Here is a 20,698-nt window from a genome sequence, read left to right on the forward strand (position 1 = left end):
AGTCCTTAGTCCCAGGCTGCAGCCACCAGCCCACACTCATACCCCACTCATCCAGAACACATGCAGGTTCAAGACAGCCTCAGTCTCTCCACACTTCTTTCTCACTCCTCTCATTTCTTCAGAGTTGATTTTGGGTGAGGGAGTCAGCTGGGATTAGCTTAACAGGAAATGGAAATCAACCTGGGAACTATTTTCTTCAACAAACATGTTGATCCAAACATACAAAGAGGAATTTATACCCATTCTCCTTAAACTTTTTCAAAAGGTTGAAGAAGAAGCAACACTCCCATAGACATGCTATGATGCCACCATCACCCTAATTCCAAAACCAGATAAAGATACCACCAAAAAAGAAAACTACAGGCCAATATCTTTGAGGAATATAGATGCAAAAATTCTCAACAAAATTTTAGACAACTGAATCCAACAACATACAAAAAACATCAAACACCACGACCAGGTGGGATTCATCCCAGGTGCACAAGGATGGTTCAACATACACAAATCAATCAACGTCATATGGCACATTCACAAAAGAAAAGTCAAAAACCACATGATCATCTCAATAGATGCAGAAAAAGCATTTGACAAAATCCAACATCCATTCATGATAAAAACTCTTACCAAAGTGGGTACACAGGGAACATACCTTACCATAATCAAAGCCATTTACGACAAACCCACAGCCAATATAATACTCAATAGAGAAAAACTAAAATCTGGAACAAGACAAGGATGCCCACTCTCACCATTGTTATTCGACATAGTATCGGAAGTCCTAGCCACAGCAATCAGACAAACAAAAGAAATTAAAGGCATCCACATAGGAAGAGAAGAGGTAAAACTGTCACTGTATGCAGATGACATGATACTAATATAGAGAAAACCCTAAGGACTCAAACCAAAACCACTTGAACTGATCAACAAATTCAGCAAAGTAGAAGGATATAAGATTAACATTCAGAAATCAGTCGCATTTCTGTATACCAGCAATGAAATGTGAGAAAAGAAATACAAAAATACAATACCTTTTAAAATTGCACCCCAAAAAAATCAAATACCTCGGAATACACCCAATCAAGGAGGTCAAGGACTTCTATGCCGAGAACTATAAAACATTAATCAAGAAAATTAAAGAAGATGTAAAGAAATGGAAAGATATTCCATGTTCCTGGGTTGGAAAAATTAATATTCTAAAAATGGCCATACTACCCAAAGCAATCTACAGATTCAATGCAATCCCTACCAAATTACCCATGATACTTTTCATAGAAATAGAACAAACAATCCAAAAATTTGTATGGAACTGCAAAAGACCCAGAATCGCCAAAGCAATCCTGAGAAACAAAAACCAAGCAGGAGGCATAACTCTCCCAAACTTTAGGCAATATTACAAAGCCACAGTGATCAAGACAGTATAGACCAATGGAACAGAACAAGAGAACCCAGAAATAAACCCTGACACCTATGGTCAATTAATCTTTGACAAAGGAGGCAAGAATATAAAATGGGAAAAAGACAGCCTTTTCAGCAAGTGGTGCTGGAAAAACTGGACAGCTGCATGCAAATCAATTAAACTAGAACACACCCTCACACCATCACCATGCACAAAAATAAACTCAAAATGGCTGAAACACTTAAATATAAGACAAGACACCATCAAACTCTTAGAAGAGAACATTGGCAAAACATTTTCTGACATCAACCTCATGAATAGTTTCTCAGGTCAGTCCTCCAAAGCAACAGAAATAAGAGCAAAAATAAAGCAATGGGATCTAATCAAACTGAAAAGCTTTTGCACAGCAAAGGAAACCAAAAAGAAAACAAGACAACTTACAGAATGGGAGAAAATAATTTCAAATGATGTAACGGACAAGGGCTTAATCTCTAAAATATACAAGCAACTTCTACAACTCAACAGCAAAAAAGCCAGCAACTGAGGTGAAAAATGGGCAGGAGACCTGAATAGACACTTTTCCAAGGAAGATATAAAGATGGCCAACAAGCATATGAAACATTACTCAACATCAGATTATTAGAGAAATGCAAATCAAAACTACCACGAGATACTAGCTCATACCAGTCAGAATGGCCATCATTAATAAGTCCACAAATAACAAGTGCTAGAGGGGGTGTGGTAAAAAGGGAACCCTCCACTGTTGCTGGGAATGTAAGCTGGTACAACCACTATGAAGAACAGTATGGCGATACCTTAGAAAACTATACACAGAATTACCATATTATCCAGCAGTCACTCTTGGGCATATAGCCGGACAAAACTTTCCTTTTAAAAGATACATTGCACCCTCATGTTCACTGCAGCACTATTTACAATAGCCAAGACATGGAAACAACCCAAATGTCCATTGACAGATGACTGGATTAGGAAGATGAGGTATATATACACAATGGAATACTACTCAGCCATGAAAAAGAAAAAATAATGCTATTTGCAGCAACATGGATGGAACCAGAGACTCTCATACTGAGTGAAGTAAGTCAGAAAGAGAAAGACAAACACCATATGATATCACTCATATCTGGAATCTAATATATGGCACAAATAAACCTTTCCACAGAAAAGAAAATCGTGGACTTGCAGAATAGACTTGTGGTTGCCAAGGAAGAAGGGGAGGGAGTGAGGTGGTTTGGGAACCTGGGGTTAATAGATGCAAACTATTGCCTTTGGAATGGATTAGCAATGAGATCCCGCTGTGTAGCACTGGGAACTATGTCTAGTTACTTATGATGAAGCATGATAATATGAGAAAAAAAGAATGTATACATGTATGTGTAACTGGGTCACCATGTTGTACAGTAGAAAAAAAACTGTATTGGGGAAATAACAATTTTTAAAAAATGAAAAAAAAAAAAGATGTTGAACTTTGCTCAATTTCAACCACTCCTAACCCAGCACTGAGATTTGAGGCAAGAAGATGAATGAAAAGTTATTATTTAACAGATCATCTTGTCATGAAAAAAAGCTACCTGGGGCTTCTAGTTTAGAGCATAAAGCTTCCTAATTCTTCCTAAAACTTCCTAATTCTTCATGGATACTCATAACATCTCTAGCTTCATACCTTTGAAAACACACTTAGTTTTTTCTATGTTTTCATCAACATAGATTCATTAAGAACTCTGTGTAACCTTCTGGGTGAAAAAGTTTTAAAAATTCTTTTAGGGAGTTCCCGTCGTGGCGCAGTGGTTAACGAATCCGACTAGGAACCATGAGGTTGCGGGTTCGGTCCCTGCCCTTGCTCAGTGGGTTAACAATCCGGCGTTGCCGTGAGCTGTGGTGTAGGTTGCAGACGCGGCTCGGATCCCGCGTTGCTGTGGCTCTGGCGTAGGGTGGCAGCTACAGCTCCGATTAGACCCCTAGCCTGGGAACCTCCATATGCCACAGGAGCGGCCCAAAGAAATAGAAAAAAAAATAATAATAAAATAAAATAAAAATTCTTTTATAGTTCTGCTCACCAAGATTTTTGACCTTTAAGTGTTTTTGAGTACCACAATTCCCTAGTCTTCTACTGAAAATTAAGTACAATAGCAGGCACTCTCAAATACACACGTACAACTATAGCCTCAAGTCAACCTGAAACTACATTAGAAATAGAAAAGTTAACAGATATGTTGCTATTGCAACAGTGGGCAAAAATGGAAGGACCTAACACAGAATCTTAGACATTCTCCCCAACATGAGGCTGGGGAGGAAGAGAAAGAGCTGGTACACTGTTGATAAGACCTGGTTAGTAAATTAATTTGGTTGCTCCTTAAAATAAGGGTATGAAAAAAGCTAGCTCAACCTTAAATTTTGTTTAGGAGTACAATATTGACTACCAAGGTGATATTTTGCTTCATTGTGTATTGGTGAGATATCAGTAATTATTTTTAGTTATAAGCACTCCATAACATGCTCTGAAGGTCAAAATCTTTAAACTTTTGCCAATATGATGGTGGGAAATACAGTGTCTTTTAAATTTATATTTTGCTGACTACTAGTGAGGTTGACTATCTACTGATGAAGAAATGCAGATAGCTAATAAGCTCCTGTGAATTGCCTGTTCATATTCTTTATCAATTTTTCTTAGGTTGCTTATTAAAAATCTGTTTCTATGTTTATTTTTGTGTATGGTGTTAGAAAATGTTCTAATTTCATTCTTTTGCATGTAGCTGTCCAGTTTTCCCAGCACCACTTATTGAAGAGACTGTCTTTTCTCCATTGTATATTCTTGCCTCCTTTGTGATAGATTAAGTGACCATAGGTGCTTGGGCTTGTTTCTGGGCTTTCTGTCTTGGTCCATTGTTCTATAAAGACCTAAATGTAAGACTGAATACTCTAAAACTCTTAGAGGCAAACAGAGACCAAACATTCTGACATAAACTGCAGCAATATCTTCTCAGATCCACCTCCTAGAATAATAACAATAAAAACAAAAATAAACAAATGGGACCTAATTAAACTTAAAAGTTTTTGCATAGCAAAGGAAACCATAAACAAAACAAAAAGACAACCCACAGAATGGGAGAAAATATTTGCAAATGAAGCAACTGACAAGGGATTAATTTCCAAAATATAAAAACACCTCCTGGAGCTCAATATAAAAAAAAAACAAAAACAATCGAAAAATGGGCAGAAGATCTAAATAGACATTTCTCCAAAGAAGACATATGGATGGCCAAAAAACACACAAAAAAATTCTCAACATCACTACTTATTAGAGAAATGCCAATCAAAACTGCTATGAGGTACCTACCCCCTTACACCAGCCAAATTGGCCATCATCAAAAGTCTACAAATATTAAATGCTGCAGAAGGTATGGAGAAAAGGGAACCCTCTTATACTTCTGGTGGGAATGTACACTGGTGCAACTACTACGGAAAAGAGTATGGACATTCCTTAAAAAACTAAAAATAGAACTACCATATGATCCAGCACTCCCACTTCTGGGCATATATCCAGAGAAAAACACGACTCGCAAAGACACATGTACTCCAGTGTTCATTGCAGCACTATTTACAATAGCCAAGGCATGGAAGCAACCTAAATGTCCATCAACAGAGGAATGAATAAAGAAGATATGGTACATATATACAATGGAATATTACTCAACCATAAAAAGAATGCAATAATGCCATTTGCAGCAACACAGGTGGACCCTTGTCTTTCCACTTTCAAGTTAGACGGTGAAAGACAAACATCATATGATATCACCTACAGATGGAGATATCATATGATGTAGATACAAATGAACTTATTTGCAGAACAAAAAAAAAACTCAACAGACCCTGAAAAACTTACGGTTACCAAAGGGGACAGGTAGGGGATGGGGAGGAATGGACTGAGGGTTTGGGACAGGCATATGCACACTGAGGTATATGGAATGAATGGCCAACAGAGACCTGCTGTATAGCACAAAGAGCTCTACCTAGTATCCTGTCATAATCTACATTGGAAAAAATCAGAGAGAATGAATATGTGTATATGTATAACTGGGTCACTTTGTGGTACAGCAGAAATTGTCACAACCTTGTAAATCAACTATACTTCAATAAAACTTTAAAAAAATAAAAATTTTTCTGTAAGGTCTCTGTATTATAATGATTCTGACCCTTTCTCAGTTAAGTGTTAAAAACATTCTCTCCCAATTTATCATCTGCATTTAGTATTTACAGGGTTTTTCCATAAAACTTTTAAGAAAAAGTTTATGTTGTCAGAATTTGTTGGAGTTCCCGTCGTGGCGCAGTGGTTAACGAATCCGACTAGGAACCATGAGGTTGCGAGTTCGATCCCTGCCCTTGCTCAGTGGGTTAACGATCCGGCATTGCCATGAGCTGTGGTGTAGGTTGCAGACACGGCTCGGATCCCGCGTTGCTGTGGCTCTGGCGTAGGCCGGTGGCTACAGCTCCGATTCAACCCCTAGCCTGGGAACCTCCATATGCCGCGGGAGCGGCCCAAGAAATAGCAACAACAACAACAACAAAAAGACAAAAGACAAAAAGACAAAAAAAAAAAAAAAAAAAAGAATTTGTTGGTTTTTGCCTGCCATGCTATTTTGTGTTTTTCCTCAGATAGTCTCTTTCATCAGAGATAATACAAACATTATCCCATACATTCTTCATTTTTTTACATTTAGACCTTTAGATTGAATTAGAGACCCAACTTTATTTTCTTCCACTTAAGTCGTTTGCACTAACACCCTTTAGTAAATAAAACATTTCCCCTCTGACCTGAACTGCCATTTTAGTAGCATTTTAAAGTTCCATAATTACTTGTGACAGCTGGATTTTATTCTTTTCTACTGTCTATTCTTTGGCCAATGCCATGCTATGTGGATTAGGGAAGGTCTGTGGTCATTTTTACTATCTAGGTTTCCTCACTCTTATTCTTTTCTCAGTTTTCTAGAATATGTTCATTTAAAGGGCAGTTACTCTAAGCACAGACAGTAAGATGAAACAGGGTACAAATGAAGATGTATTTTCCCATAACTAAAAAATGAAGTAAATTCAGTTAATAGGCAGAGTCTCAAATAGATTCCATACAATAAGTAAAAATAAAATAGGAGAAATAAAGTAGTGGCATGGACAAATGCCACTAACACATGTGATAGACACTATGCCTCTCATTTAAGGCCAATAACAAGGTAATTTACAGTGGAGGAAGCTGAGGCACAGACAGGAAAGTGAAAGAATGTCAGGCTAAGAATCTGACTGATGGGAAAACAAAAAGAGAAAACATCCACTCAGGGAGACACAGTGACCAAAGATGATGTGGAGTTCACTAACATTTTACTTGTCTAATTCTATTCACATAGAGAAAAAGAAATAAATTGGTTGTTCTACAATTAGTCATAACCAAATTTCTAACTGGTCAAAATAATGGGTGACCTCAACAGAGGTACTAGTTATAAGAATGCTAAGGCTTGCTCCTTTGATTTCAGAAATTATGAACCCACCCACAAACAGCAACAGCAGATATAAACATTCTATGCCTTTGCCAGCAAAGAACCCCAGACAGTGTGCTTCCCCACTCCAATCAAAAACACATTAGCGGCATTCCTGTTGTGGCTCAGCGGTAACCAACCTGGCTAGTATCCATGAGCATGCAGTTTCAATCCCTGGCCCCGTTCAGTAGTGTGGGGATCTGGCGTTGCTGTAAGCTGTGGTGTAGGTCGCAGGTGTGGCTCGGATCCCACATTACTGTGGCTGTGGTATAGGCTGGTAACTGAAGCTCCAATCGACCCCTAACCTGGGAACTTCCATATGCCCCAGGTGCAGGCCTAAAAAGCAAAAAATGCAAAAACATAAACAAACAGACATTTGAGAAGTTCTTGTTGTGGCTCAGCATGTTAAGAATCCAATCAGCATCCATAAGGATGCACATTTGACCCTGGCCTCGCTCAGTGTGTTAAGGATCCGGAGTTGCCACAAGTTGCACTGTAGGTCACAGATGCAGCTGAGATCTGGCATTGCTGTGGTGTAGGCTGGCAACTGCAACTCCAATCTGACCCCTAGCCTGGGAACTTCCATATGCCGATGGGGCCCTAAAAAAAAAAAAAAAAAAAAGGAAAATATTGAGTCCCATGATGACTATCAGAGTAGGAATGCAGCCATTCTACTTTCCACTCTGAAATCCACAAAATGTATCAAGAAAAACAAACTTCGGTATAAAATAAGAAACTATCCCAAACCACAGATCAGAAGTATTCTATCAAGTACGATATAATTTGAGACAAGTTGATAATGAATGCCACAAGCTAATGAATACCTCTATATGTCAAGCAGTGCTGGATTTCCTTCAAAGTAACATAATGGAGGTCTTAAAGATTTTTATTTGAAACAAAAATGAGGGTGCAGACAAATCACAGGAGAGGTAGGAAATGTTATGCTGGGTGTATATTTCCACATGGAGGAAGGGCAAGGGAGATGGGAATTGAGAAAAGACTATGTGTACATGTCATTGTCATGGTCTTTGATTTCTGAATCAGAGAACCTATAAGGGAGATGCTGTGATTAGTTGAAAAGAAAGAAACTGTCAAATCATCCAACAAGTAACCATGTTACACTGAGAGCTGTGGTGCACTCCATTCTGGGTGATCTTTTCACCTGAAAGGAGGGAACACCAATGCTTAGGAGATACATGGTTCTGGGTCAGACAAAGAGAAGTCTTTGAGGCAAAGCATTCTGAGACAAGAAAAGTGAACTAAACCTTCCAGACCATACTCTTCCCCCTCCTTACTACTACAGATAAACAGTAACCAATTTTGGGCTCTTATAATCTAGTCATCATTCTGGGAGTTTTATAAGTATTAACTCTTCTAATCCTCAAAACAACCCCAATGGTAGAGTTCCCTGCTGGCTTAACAGTTAAGGATCCAGCATTGTCACTGCTGGGGCAAGAGTTCAATCTCTGGCCCAGGAACTTCCACATACCACAGGTACAGAAAAAACAAACAAACAAAAAAACAAGGTTAAGTACTCTTATTTTCTCCAGTTTATAGATGAGGAAAATAAGGCCCAGAGAAGTAAATCTGAACCCACATAGTCTGGTTTAAATTTAGGCTTTTAACTATTATGCTGCATTGCCTCTTCCACAATAATGTTTAGCAATTAGCAAACTGATAAAGTACACAGGATTTTTTATTTACACAGGAAATATTTGCATACCTTGTACTGTAAGCTCTGCTTGAGCTTCAATTGTCTCATTTCCATTATCAGCTATACAAAAATAAGTCCCAGCATCATCCTCGGTGACATCACTGATCTCCAGACTACCACCTGCTAGCAACACCAATCTTTCAGAGCTGCATTAAAAAAAACCCAAAAAACAAAAAACAAACAAACAAAAAACAGTGATACATTTCAGAACTAGGGTTATAACACCTGAAAAATTCTCCTATAAAACAGAGAAAATACTTAGAATTACTTATATGGCTATCGAAAGGCTGAGACCAACATAAAATATTAGAATTTAAGTTAGTCCAATTAGCTTTACTCACAGTGTATACACCTAAATAATACAAATCAAAATGTCACAATGAATTATCTCTGACACTTTAATTATTCCCAGAGGGATACCACTTTTGTGACCAATTTCAGTCCCCCACAGTCCATCCCTGCCTCTCTACTCTGCCCAGTTGTTCTTTTTTTTTTTTTTTTTTCCAAATTATGTAATTTTGAAGTCTGGAATCAATTTCAGAGTCACACCACCACAGCTATGCCACACTGAGATGACTAATAGGAAGGGCAAAATGTCAGATCAGAAAGAGTAAGTCATAGGGTCACAGTGCCTACCGAAAGTTTCCTGTGGTGGCATAGCTAGGAAAGGGAGGAAAAGAGGAAGGGAAGGGAGACAGAACAGCTGCCAGAGAGCAGCTTCCTGGGTGTGGCAGCTGGGCTTGAACCAGCCAGCATCATGCCATTATCAACAAGGATGCTGATCATTACTAACCCAACTCCACAGAGGGAATGTAAGACTATTTAAAGAGAATTCTAAAAAATGTATATGGGTAAAATATTTTTATAAAAGAATTTTTCCATATAAACACATATTTGAGATGTGTTACACATTATTTGAACTTGTCCTTGGAAAGGAAAATAACTACCAGAAAGCAAGAAAATCTGATTTTCTCTCTCCCGCACACTCCCTCTCTTTGTTTCTCCCTCAAAGAGAATATTTAAAGAGAAAGCAAAATGACCCTCCAACATCAAGGAAGAAATCACAAGTCGATACTCTGATCAAATTTTTATAGAGTGAATAACTTAATTTAGAGAGTTTGGGGAGTTACAATTTTATTTATATTTTGAGATTCTACATGGTGTCCTAAGCAGATTTTGCTCTCAAATCCTAATACTGTTATATTTCCTGTTTGTATCTATGCTCCACAAAAAATGGTCGGTTTAAAATTTGGCTTTTTGTACAGAATTCCTGACAGAGAGAAATTCAGAGAAAATAACTACTCAGTCTGTGCCATACTTATAATTCTCATTCAAAGTAAAATGCTATCCTGGCTTAAATTTCAAGTACACTGTGAGTGTGGGTAATTAGTCTTCCTGAATCTGATAAGGAAGATTAAGTTCCTGGACAAACAAAGGAAAACACAATCAGGTTTGACGATTTCTCTAAGAAACGTCCTGCAAAGTCATGACTCAACTTTATCAAGCTCCCTCCAATGTGAAATACCTGAACTATACTCTCAAATTCCAAATTTACATGACGGATTAGAGAAGCAAGACAACATAAAATGGAAGAGAACAAGAATGACTAGGATAAAGCAAACAGAGATAAGACAGTGTTTGAATGCCTCACAGAATAAGAAAAATTTACAGAAATTAAAATTCTATATTTGGACAAAATCGCTACTAAATTTCAGAAATGGAAAAAAAAATGTTCACAAAATGGAAACCAGCACTATCCAAATAGGATACCCAGCTGAGAATAACATAATTTGAAACTCTAGTTGGTACTGTACTTCTGAAATTGATATACAGCAATTTGTATTAAATAATTATACTAAAAGATATTCCTGATACTTGCTATACCTCACATTTGTCCTGAGTACAAGTATAGTAGAAGTTAACCTTTCCTAATGAAGCTGATTTTACTTAAAAGCAGCCTAGGAGGAAGAATGTCCATTAGCTTATCAGAATTCATTTAACTTGCTCACATAACATCTGATGGCTTATAGTAAGATGAGATTTTAGAATTCCAAAATTCAAAGATCAGGCAACAGAAGCATTAAAAAGTATTCATGCTCAACAGACCCAAATTGAGTGTTGCTGGACATAAGAAGTATGTATGTCCCTGAGTGGCCAGGGGTCAGTCAAGGAGCTTCATGTGCTAAGGAGACTCATTTTTTTTAGTCAAAGGGTAAGGCTTTTGAGCAGATCAATAACACGATAGATTTAGTGAAGAAACAACAGAGGGGAAAAGACTAGAAGTTCCCAAAAAAAATAAAGAGAAGAAGATGGAGTATGGCAGTAACAACAGGGGTAAAGAGAAGGTGAAAGTAATGACTACTCTTAAAGTTGGATGGCGTCGTTAAGGATAGGAATTCATTCATTCATTCAACAAATATTTATTGGTGGTCCTATATGTGTCAGGTAGCAGCTGGGTTGCAGCAGTGAGCAAAAACAGTCAGTGCTATCATGCAACTCAGGGGGTCAGACAGACATAAAAGAGGGTAATTCTACAAAATGGAATACAAAAAGAACTTGCCAGGATACTAGACATATTTTTCCTGATAAAAACGACCTCTGAGTTGAGATCTGAAGAATGAGTCAGGCTAACTAATAACGATGGGGAGGAAACAACTTCAGAAAGACAGACCAGCACATGCAAAGGAACTGGGACAGAAAGGATCACACTGTATCTAGGATCTTAAAATTGTAAGTGTGGCCAGGTGTAAGAAAAAAAAATATGATAGAGCCAGATCGCACAAGGTTTCAAAAGTCATTTTAAGAATTTGAAGTCCTTAAAAACAACCAAAATCCATAAAATATTGTCAAAAGTAGGTTGGGGGCTGACAATGATATGGGGACATCTGAGCTTTGAAGACTCCCCTGGCAGGAGTATGAGGATTTATCTGGCATGAGGCCAGAGTACATATGGGCTTAATAGTCAGAAAGCTATAGGCAGTAACTGAGGGGACATGTGAAAGTAGCCTGGAATAAGGTGACAGCATAACAGGTGGATTTCAGAGATATTCAGGAGGTAAAACGACAGATGGATAGGATAGAGAAGCAGAGGAAGAAGCACATGTCAAAGACGATTCTTTGTGTGCGTGTGTGTGTGTGTTTTCAGGGCAGCACCCGAGGCACATGGAGGTTCCCAGGCTAGGGGTCTAATCGGGGCTGTTGCTGCTGGGCCTATGACAGAGCCACAGCAACACCAGATCTGAATTGCGTCTGCGACCTACAACCACAGCTCACGGCAACACCGGATCCTTAATCCACTGAGCAAGGCCAGGGATCAAACCCTCAACCTCATGGTTCCTACTCAGATTCGTTAACCACTGAGCCACTAAGGGAACTCCCAAAGAAGATTCTTAAGCTTAGGGTAGTAAGTGTGAAGGGGAACACAAAAGGAAAATGACTTGTTTAATTTAGGTTTGCACTGCTACTTAAGTGAGAAAGGTAACCATTTTTAAAGGCCAAAAAGAAGTAGCCAAATGGAGAGGAAAACATTTGAAAAGAGTCACACAAACAATGGAGAGAACGGAAAGAAACGGTATCTAGCACACCAAAAGGACTTCTTAGACACCTCTTCTAAAACAGCAAGGATGGATAGATGAAAGCCAAATCTCATACTCTCTGGCACAAAATTTATTCTTTCATTTGTTTTTTTCTTGAAACTCTTTATTTTGAGGTAACTGTGGGTTGGCAGTCCTAAGAAATAAGAGACCCCAAGTACCCTTTACCTGGTTTCCTAGAATAGTAACATCTTGTAAAACTACAACGGGGAAATGGACATTTCCGTCACCACATGGATAGCTCATACTGCTCTTTCATAGCCACACCCACTGCCCACCCTCTACCACCTCCTCTTTAACTCCTGGCAACCACTAACCTGGTCTCCATTTCAGTAATTCTCATTTCAAGAAGAATGTTATAATAAATAATCATCAGAATGTAACCTCTGGGGACTGGCTTTTTTCACTCAGCATGATTCTCTAGAGATTCATGCATTTTGTCCCAAGTATCAATATTTCATTCCTTTTATTGCTTAATAGTAATTCCACAGTATGGACAGACATCATCTGCTTAACTATTCACTCAATGAAGGACATGTGGGTTGTTTCTAGTTTGGGGCTATTACAAATAAAGCTGTTATAAATATATATGTATGTACAGATTTCTGTGCAAACATAAATTCATTTCTATGGGATAAATGCCCAAGAATGTAAATGTTAGGTCATATGGTAGTTGCAACATGTTTTTCAAGCAGTTTTGCATTATAGCTATACCATTTCATATCCCTACTAGCAATGTCAGAATAATCCTGTTTTTCCACATATTTGAGGCATTTGGTGTTGGCACTTTCTAAAAAAAATCTAGCTATTCTGATAGTTATGCAGTGATACCTCATGGTTTGAATTTACAGTTCCCTAATGGCTAATGATGTTAAACCTTTTTTGTGTGTGTGCTTATATACCATCTGTATATCTCTTTTGGTGAAATATTTATTCATGCCTTTTGCCTATATTCTAACTGAATTATATGTTTTTACTACAAGGTTTTGAGATATCTTTATACATTTTTAGATACTAGTCCTTTGTTAGAGATGCGGTTTACAAATGTTTTCTCCCACTCTGTAGCTTATCTTTTCATCCTCTTAACAAAATCTTTCACAGAGTAAAAGTTTTTAATTTTGATAAAACCCAATTTTCAATTTTTCCTTTTTATAGTTGAGCTTTTGGTGTCAAATAAAAGAATTCTTTGCTTTGGCCTTCCTTGGTCCTGATTTCTTTTGTTTCTTTTCCAAAATTTCATTTTGCATTTTACATTTAGGTCCATGATCCACCTTGAGTTAACATTTTATACAAGGTGCGAGACTTAGGTTGAGGTTCATTATTTTGTCTATGGATAGATGTCATATTGTTCCAGTAGCATTGTTGAAAAGGCTATCTTTTCTCCATGAAATTGCTTTTGCTTCTTTGCCAAAAATTAGATTGGTGTTTTTGTATAGGTCTATATCTGATTCTCTAGTCTATTCCATTGATACATGTATCTATCGACACCATACAGTCTTTATGAATAGCTGTACACTAAGTCTTATCAGGTTGACTGATTCTTCCCACTTTTTAAAAAAAACAAAAACAAACTGTTTTAACTACTCCAGTTTGCTTTTCCATATACATTTTAGAATAATCTTATCTATATCTACAAAAAAAAAATCTTGCTGGGATTTTTACAGGAATTGAGTTAACCAGTATTTCAATTTGGAGAGAACTGACATCTTTACTACGACGAGTCTACTACTCCATGGACACAGTATGTCTCTGAATTTATTGAGCTCTTCTTTAAATTTTCATTAGCATTTTACAGGTTTTAGCATACAAATCTAACAAATTTTATTAGACTGACACCTAAGTATTTCTGTTTTCTGAGTGATTGCAAATGCCATTCTATTTGCAATTTGTAATTTGTGTCCACATGTTCACTATTAGAATACACAAATACAATTGATTTTTTATGTTTAATTTGTATCTTGTGACCTTGCTGAACTCATTTTTTAGTTCTTAAGAGTTCTGTGGATTCCTTAGGATTTTCTACATAGACAAACACATCATCTGCAAAAAGGGGATGTTTTAGGTCTTCCTTTCTGATCTATGAGCCTTTTCTTTTCCTTTTCTTTCTTTCTTTATTATCATTGAACCGGCTAGAACTTCCAGCACTATGACAATGAACTTCTTTAACTGGTACCTGATCTTAAGGGGGAAGTACTATTGTTCACCATTAACTATAACGTTGATGTAGGATTTTTGTAGATGTTAAGTTGTTTTTTTTCTGCTGCTTTTTTTTAAAAAACATAATGAATGGGTGTTCACTTTTGTCAAATGCTTTTTTCCCATTGATTAATTTGATCATGTAAGGTCTTATTCTTTAGTTTTAGTTTGGTAGATTACACTAATTAACTTGGGAATACTAAGTTAGCCTTGCATCCTTGGAACAGACCACACTTAGTTATGTTCTATGTGTGGCCTTTTTTACATTGCTGAATTCTATTTGCTAATATTTTGTTAAGAATTTTTATGTTCATTAAAAAAGGGAATTTTTATGTTCATATTCATGAGGAATATAGGGCTATAGTTTTCCTTTTTTGTACTATCTTTCCCTGCTTTTGATATCAGGGTTATATCAATTCCTTCTATTTTCTGGAAAGTCTGTGTAGAATTGGTGTTAATTATTTAAACACTGGTAGAATTCTCCAGTGAAACTAACAGGATCTGCAGATTTTGAGGGGAGTTCTGAAATTATAAATCCAATAATAATAGTAAGAGAGCTACTTAAATTATCTATTTCATATTCATTAGATGTAGTAGTTTGTATTTGTCTAAGTTGTTAAATGTACATATGTATAGTTGTTTATGGTATTCCCTTAATGTCTACAGGGTCTGTGGTGTCCCTCTAGTTCAGTCCTAATACTGATCATTTGTGCTTTCTCCTTTTTTTCCCCCCATTCACTGATTCTTTCCTCTGTCCCACCCAGTCTGCTTCTGAGTCCATCTACTGAGTTTTTTTCTTTTCCTTTTTTTTTTTTTTTTTTTTGGCTATTGTCTAGTTTCAAAATTTTCCATTAAATTTTTCTTTAAATCTTCTATTTCTTTGAGGAGACTTTCTATTTATTTGCTGAGATATTCTACTTTTTAATTTATTTCAAATGTGTTCATAATTGCTTGTTGAAGCATTTTAATGATGATTGTTTTAAAATCTTTGTCAGGTAATTCTAAAAGCTGTCACCTTAATGTGGGCATCAACTGTCTTTTCTCACTTGAGATTTACCTTGTTCTTGGTATTTGAAATCTGGTATTTGGGGCATTATGTTATGGGCCTCTGGATCTAAACCTTTTATTTCAGCTGGCTTCTATGACACCCAGAAGGAGGAGGAGGGGCCACTTCATTATGTCAGGTGGAGGTAAAGTCCAGGTCTCACACTTGGTCTTCATTGCTACCTAAGAGGGAAGGGGAGTACTCCTCACCACTCCCTAGCAGGGTTGGGAGTTCTGGCTCCTCCACAAGGCCTCTACTGATACTGCCCCATGGCTGAGTGCAGTAAGAGTGCCTCATTACTGTTCCCCATTTGGTGTCTAGTGACACCACGAAGAGAGGAGCCTTGATACTACATAGTGCTCAAAGCTCTGACTCTCCACTCAACTTTCTTTGATACCACCCCAGTGGAGAAGGTAAAAGGGGAAGGAGTGTCTCACTGCTAGGTGGCATAAAAGTCCAGGCTCCCTGGGTGGGTCTCCACTGATACCGCAGGTGCAGAGGCCTCTCAATACTGCCTGCTTGGGATGCGAGTTTTGCCTCCTACTTAGCCTCTGACATCACACAGTAGGGAGGCTGGGGCACCTTATTAGAACCTGTGAGAGTGGAAATCCAAAATTCCCACTTGGCCTTTGCTGGCATGGGTGAGTATGAGGACACAGTTTCTTCTGTGGTGTTTGGCTGGAGTAGGAGTGATTATACTCTTAAGAGTTTTTGTCTTCCAAGGCTGCCCCTTTCCTGGCCCTTAGGCTAGAGAAAGCACATGTTTGTTAGAGCTTTCTTGTCTATGCCTCTTGGTGTTTCCAGGTCGCCAGCTTCCTACGCTCAAGCTGGATACATGAGGCAAAAACAAAATCCAGGGAACCCACCATCAGGCCTCTAGCTAGTCAACCTTCCTCTCTCCACCTTTCAAAGTCTTATGTTTGTTTTACATATAATCCCAGGGGTTTTAACTATATTTAGTGGGGAAAGGAAAAAATATTATTCCATCTTCCCACAAATACAAGTCCTTAACTTGTTTTTTAAATAATCTAATTTTTCAACTAGTGTCAATTGTAATAACATTGAGCATTTTTATAACCATAACCTGTTCTTTTACAGCTGGGTTCTGATCTGTCATTCCACTGATACATAATATTATTTGATTACTAAATTATATTTTGCTGTCAGTCACCTTCCACTTTAGCATTTGTATTTTCTGGATTCTCTCCTTTTCAAATAAATCTATTCCATAAATGGGATACATTTCCTCCACCACCCCCACTTCAATAGCTATATTTGGTTTGGATCTGAACAAATGTGATTAAAATATTAAGTAAATATATCAATTCTTAGGACATTTATAAAATCCATGGGAATGTTTAAAATATTCATTTTCAAAGAGATCTCAAAATTAATAATAGAGAAGGATGCCTAATAATTTTTCTTTCTTTTTTTTAAAAAAAACTACAGCCAGCCTAGTTACTATTTGGATTTCTAGCCAATTTTTTCTTTCAATTTCTAAATATCTTTCTAATTTAGGGTCTAAGTAATTGATTAGCTATGGTCCATCGACATTATCTCATAAGGCTCTAGCAGAAACAAAGACATTTTCAGTAATTACCTGTATATAACCTAAAGCACTTTTATGTTCTATTTACCTACTTATATTTTCCTATACTACATGCAGATATTCAACCAAAATATATTGGTCAACACTCTCCCTACCCAATTAAATGCCGTGCGCTGTGTCAGAGTCTGGAAATGCCAATGTGAACAACACCAACACTGTCCTGGCTCCCATATTCTTTTGAAGCTTCCCAAGACAGTGATTTGTCAAAGCAATGCTTCTCAGACCTTTCTAACACACTACCCAAGCCTCCAGAATTCAAGGTTGGAAACAGTCTACTCAATCTTAAGCCTCCTATTTATCCTTAAAATTCAGAGGACTGTTACTAGGAAACTCCTAATTTGTCTTTAATTTTCTCCACAGCACTTACCAAATAAACTTAAATTTTATATCTTCGTATGATTACTGTCTGACTTTTGCCCATGAGAATATGAACTCCGTAAGAGCAAAAACCTCTATTTGGTTCACTCTATTCCCTGTACTTAGAACAGGGCCTACTGTAACCAGCAGTCAATAAATATTTGTTGAGTAATTATTGAATAAACAAATCAGAAATACAGAAATTCTCATTTTTATTTCTCTCTCTCTCTCTCTTTTTTTTTTTTTTTTTTTTTTTGTCTTTTTAGGACTGCACCCTTGGCATATGGAGGTTCCCAGGCTAGGGTCTAATCAGAGCTGTAGCCACCAGCCTATGCCACAGGCACAGCAACATGGGATCCAAGCAGCATCTGTGACCTACACCACAGCTCAGGGCAAAGCTGGATCCTTAACCCACTGAATGAGGCCAGAGGTTGAACCTGCGTCCTCATGAATACTAGTCAGATTTGTTTCCACTGAGCCATGACAGGAACTCCTATTTCTTATATTAGAAATCATCTCCTATACCATTATTTAACTTTAGAATGTCCTTCTATGAAATAAAATATAAAAGTTTTAAAAGTAACCTATCTCACCTTTTCCATTCTTGATACTTTGTTCTAACATGTAGCCAATTAAAATTTCTACTCTAAGAGCTTGACATTTTTATCCTCTATTTTAAGGTTTCCTATGTTTCAGTTAGTGTAAATGTTTAAAAAATTCCTTTGAAGACTTAGAAATTCTTTGCGTAATATTTGTCTGGGAAAAGGACTGGGGAAAAAAGGAAGTAAAACACAGGTAGAAGGTGATGACTGGATGGGGTTGAGAGAGAAATCAGGTGATACTGAAGATGATACTGTCGGTTTCACTAACGGAACTTTTGAGGAACAATCCGATGGTATCTATCATCCCCAATGATCACCAAAGGTGGATCTCCAAGCTAACCAGAGGATATCCCTTTCCACGTCCTGTTTACTGAACTGCACAGAATAAGATTACCTGCTTACTTTGAATTACTCAACTAGGAAGCTCTAGGCCTATTCTATCCAAATCAACAGCCAGTAGTCACATATGGATACTGACAGTTAGAATGTGGCTGGAATGACTGAGAAACCGATTTTTTTAAATTTAATTTTTATTTAAATGTGAAAGCTGAAGCAGCACTAAACACAAACTTTACTGTTTCAGGAGAACTACAATTCACTTTAACCAATATGTCATAAAAATATTATTATACTTAGTAGTGTATGTGTACCAGAAAAATTTTCATTACACACATAGCTTGCATCATATTTCCATTGGACAGCACTGCTCTAGAGCAGTGGTCCTCAACTGGGGACAAATTTGTCCCTCAAGGGACATTGGGCAATATTTAGAAACATTTCTGGTTGTCACAGCTTGGGCGTGCTATTACATCTCATTGGCAGAGGCTGGAGATGTTATTAAACATCCTACAATGCACAAGATGGCTTTGTTTTGGAAATAAAACAGATCTAACTACCGCCACTACCACCCTGTTTCTCTTAGCAGAATATAACTGAGGTAAGTATCCACTATATAAGGAAATAATAAAAGGGATTAGGAGGGATGACCAGGCAGTTGATGTCAACAGAAAAGGCTTTTGCAGAGATGAAAAATTTGTCATCATAGAAGGAGGCTGGTATGATTTTAAAAGCAAAAACAAAAGAATGATGAATACATTTTCTGTTAATGTTTGAGTGAAGGATAAAACTACTATCAACAAAATGCATATGACAGTGAGTAAGAAGTGTCTGTTAGTCAGGATTGGAAACTTGTAACAACTTAGGGAAGCAAGTCCTGAGGCCTTAAACTACGTATACAACAAACCCAGAAAGAACAAATGGATTCTTTTTTTAAAGAAAAAAGCATTTTTTCTTTAAACATCCTCCTCATATACAGCATACAAACATTTCAAGGATGATAAATGAGCATTATGATGTGTTTAAATAAAAATAAAATAAATAATCATTGTTAAATTAATCAATAGTCCCAAATAAGATTAGACCAAATCTCAAGCTAAGGCTGAAAAAAGCTTTTAGGCAGACAATGTTACCTTTCCACGTCAAGTGCCTCCTCATTTTTCATCCATCTAATGGTTGGAGTAGGAAGTCCTGAAGCAACACATGGCAATACTGCACTCTGACCAATGACTCTGACTAAGGAAGAAGGTTGTTTCAAAAATACCAAGTTTGGTACAACCTCAGGATCTAAAAAAAAAAAAGGACAACGATTAAGAAAAGAAAGTACTTTACCAGTCTAAATGAGGAGGAATGGCACATTCCTATTCAGGCTGCTTGGCTTTATACAACAAAATATTTTAAGCAAAAGTAACAAGAAAATTTCATTTAAATTAGCAAACACTGCTTAACAATTTCCATGTGCAAAACTTTGTGCTATACTCTCTGGGGGCCTTAAAAAGGTTTAAGTTATAGCTCCTGCCTTCAAGGTCCTTACTGGTCACCTGAGTAAGATTTAACATGAGTCCCCTTTAAGAGATAGCACAGGAATTCCCTGGAGGCCTAGCAGTTGAATATTCAGCATTATCACCAAGGTGGATTAGGTTCAATTCCAGGCCCAGGAATTTCTACATGTTGCAGAAGCAGCCAAAAATAAATAAATAATAAACGACAGCATAAAGTAAATGCTTCACAGGTAGCACAGATAGAGAAAAGACTGAGCAAGCTCAGGACTCTTAGCAGCATCCTCCCTACTCACAGGGATATTGTAAGGTCTCCTTTCCTTCCCTATACCTACGTGTTACTTCTTAAAATCTGTGAACTTCTCTTTAACTTGCTCACTTAGACTGTCAATCCTTTGATTTTTATAATGGTGCAACTATCAGGCTACCACTATATGCGTGTTTACTTTATAGAGTTGCCCTCTTATGGGAATATGAGAAGGCCATACTCCTAGGGTAGAAGATAGGATTCTCTACTTGATGGGGTCATATTTCTAGAGTTAGGTTTTGAGGGAAAAAAAAGATTGTTCTCAGACAAAGAAATGTGATCTCTGTCCCATACTCTTAGGAAAAGATATTCTATAGCCACAGTAACAACTACCAGAGCTGGCTTTAAACTTGTGTAACCAACTGATGACAGTTCTGTAGCCATGGCAACAAGTAAACACGGCCTAGTAGGTCATTACAACTCACTTCAGTGAACAAGCCTTTGAAAACCAATCAATGAGTAACCTCAGTCTTTAAAAGTCAACCATGTGGTGGTGAA

At 37.4% G+C, this 20,698-nt stretch overlaps 1 protein-coding gene across 16 annotated transcripts in view; it reads right to left on the reverse strand.

Moving 5' to 3' along the window:
- NEO1 (neogenin 1) overlaps positions 1-20,698 on the reverse strand; it is a 234,381-nt gene that overhangs the window by 130,465 nt on the left and 83,218 nt on the right. For all 16 annotated transcript variants that reach the window (XM_021099097.2, XM_021099089.2, XM_021099096.2 and 13 more), the window contains exons 4-5: positions 19,528-19,681; positions 8,666-8,802 (exon numbers count right to left, since the gene is read on the reverse strand). In XM_021099097.2, the coding sequence (XP_020954756.2) occupies positions 8,666-8,802; positions 19,528-19,681 (291 nt within the window). The remainder of the gene's footprint in view (positions 1-8,665; positions 8,803-19,527; positions 19,682-20,698) is intronic.

Source organism: Sus scrofa, chromosome 7, assembly GCF_054392235.1.
Source record: "Sus scrofa isolate SSC_HxYL_T2T_F1_AM1 chromosome 7, Sscrofa_HxYL_maternal_Yorkshire_Landrace_v2.0, whole genome shotgun sequence".
Classification (NCBI taxonomy): domain Eukaryota; kingdom Metazoa; phylum Chordata; class Mammalia; order Artiodactyla; family Suidae; genus Sus; species Sus scrofa.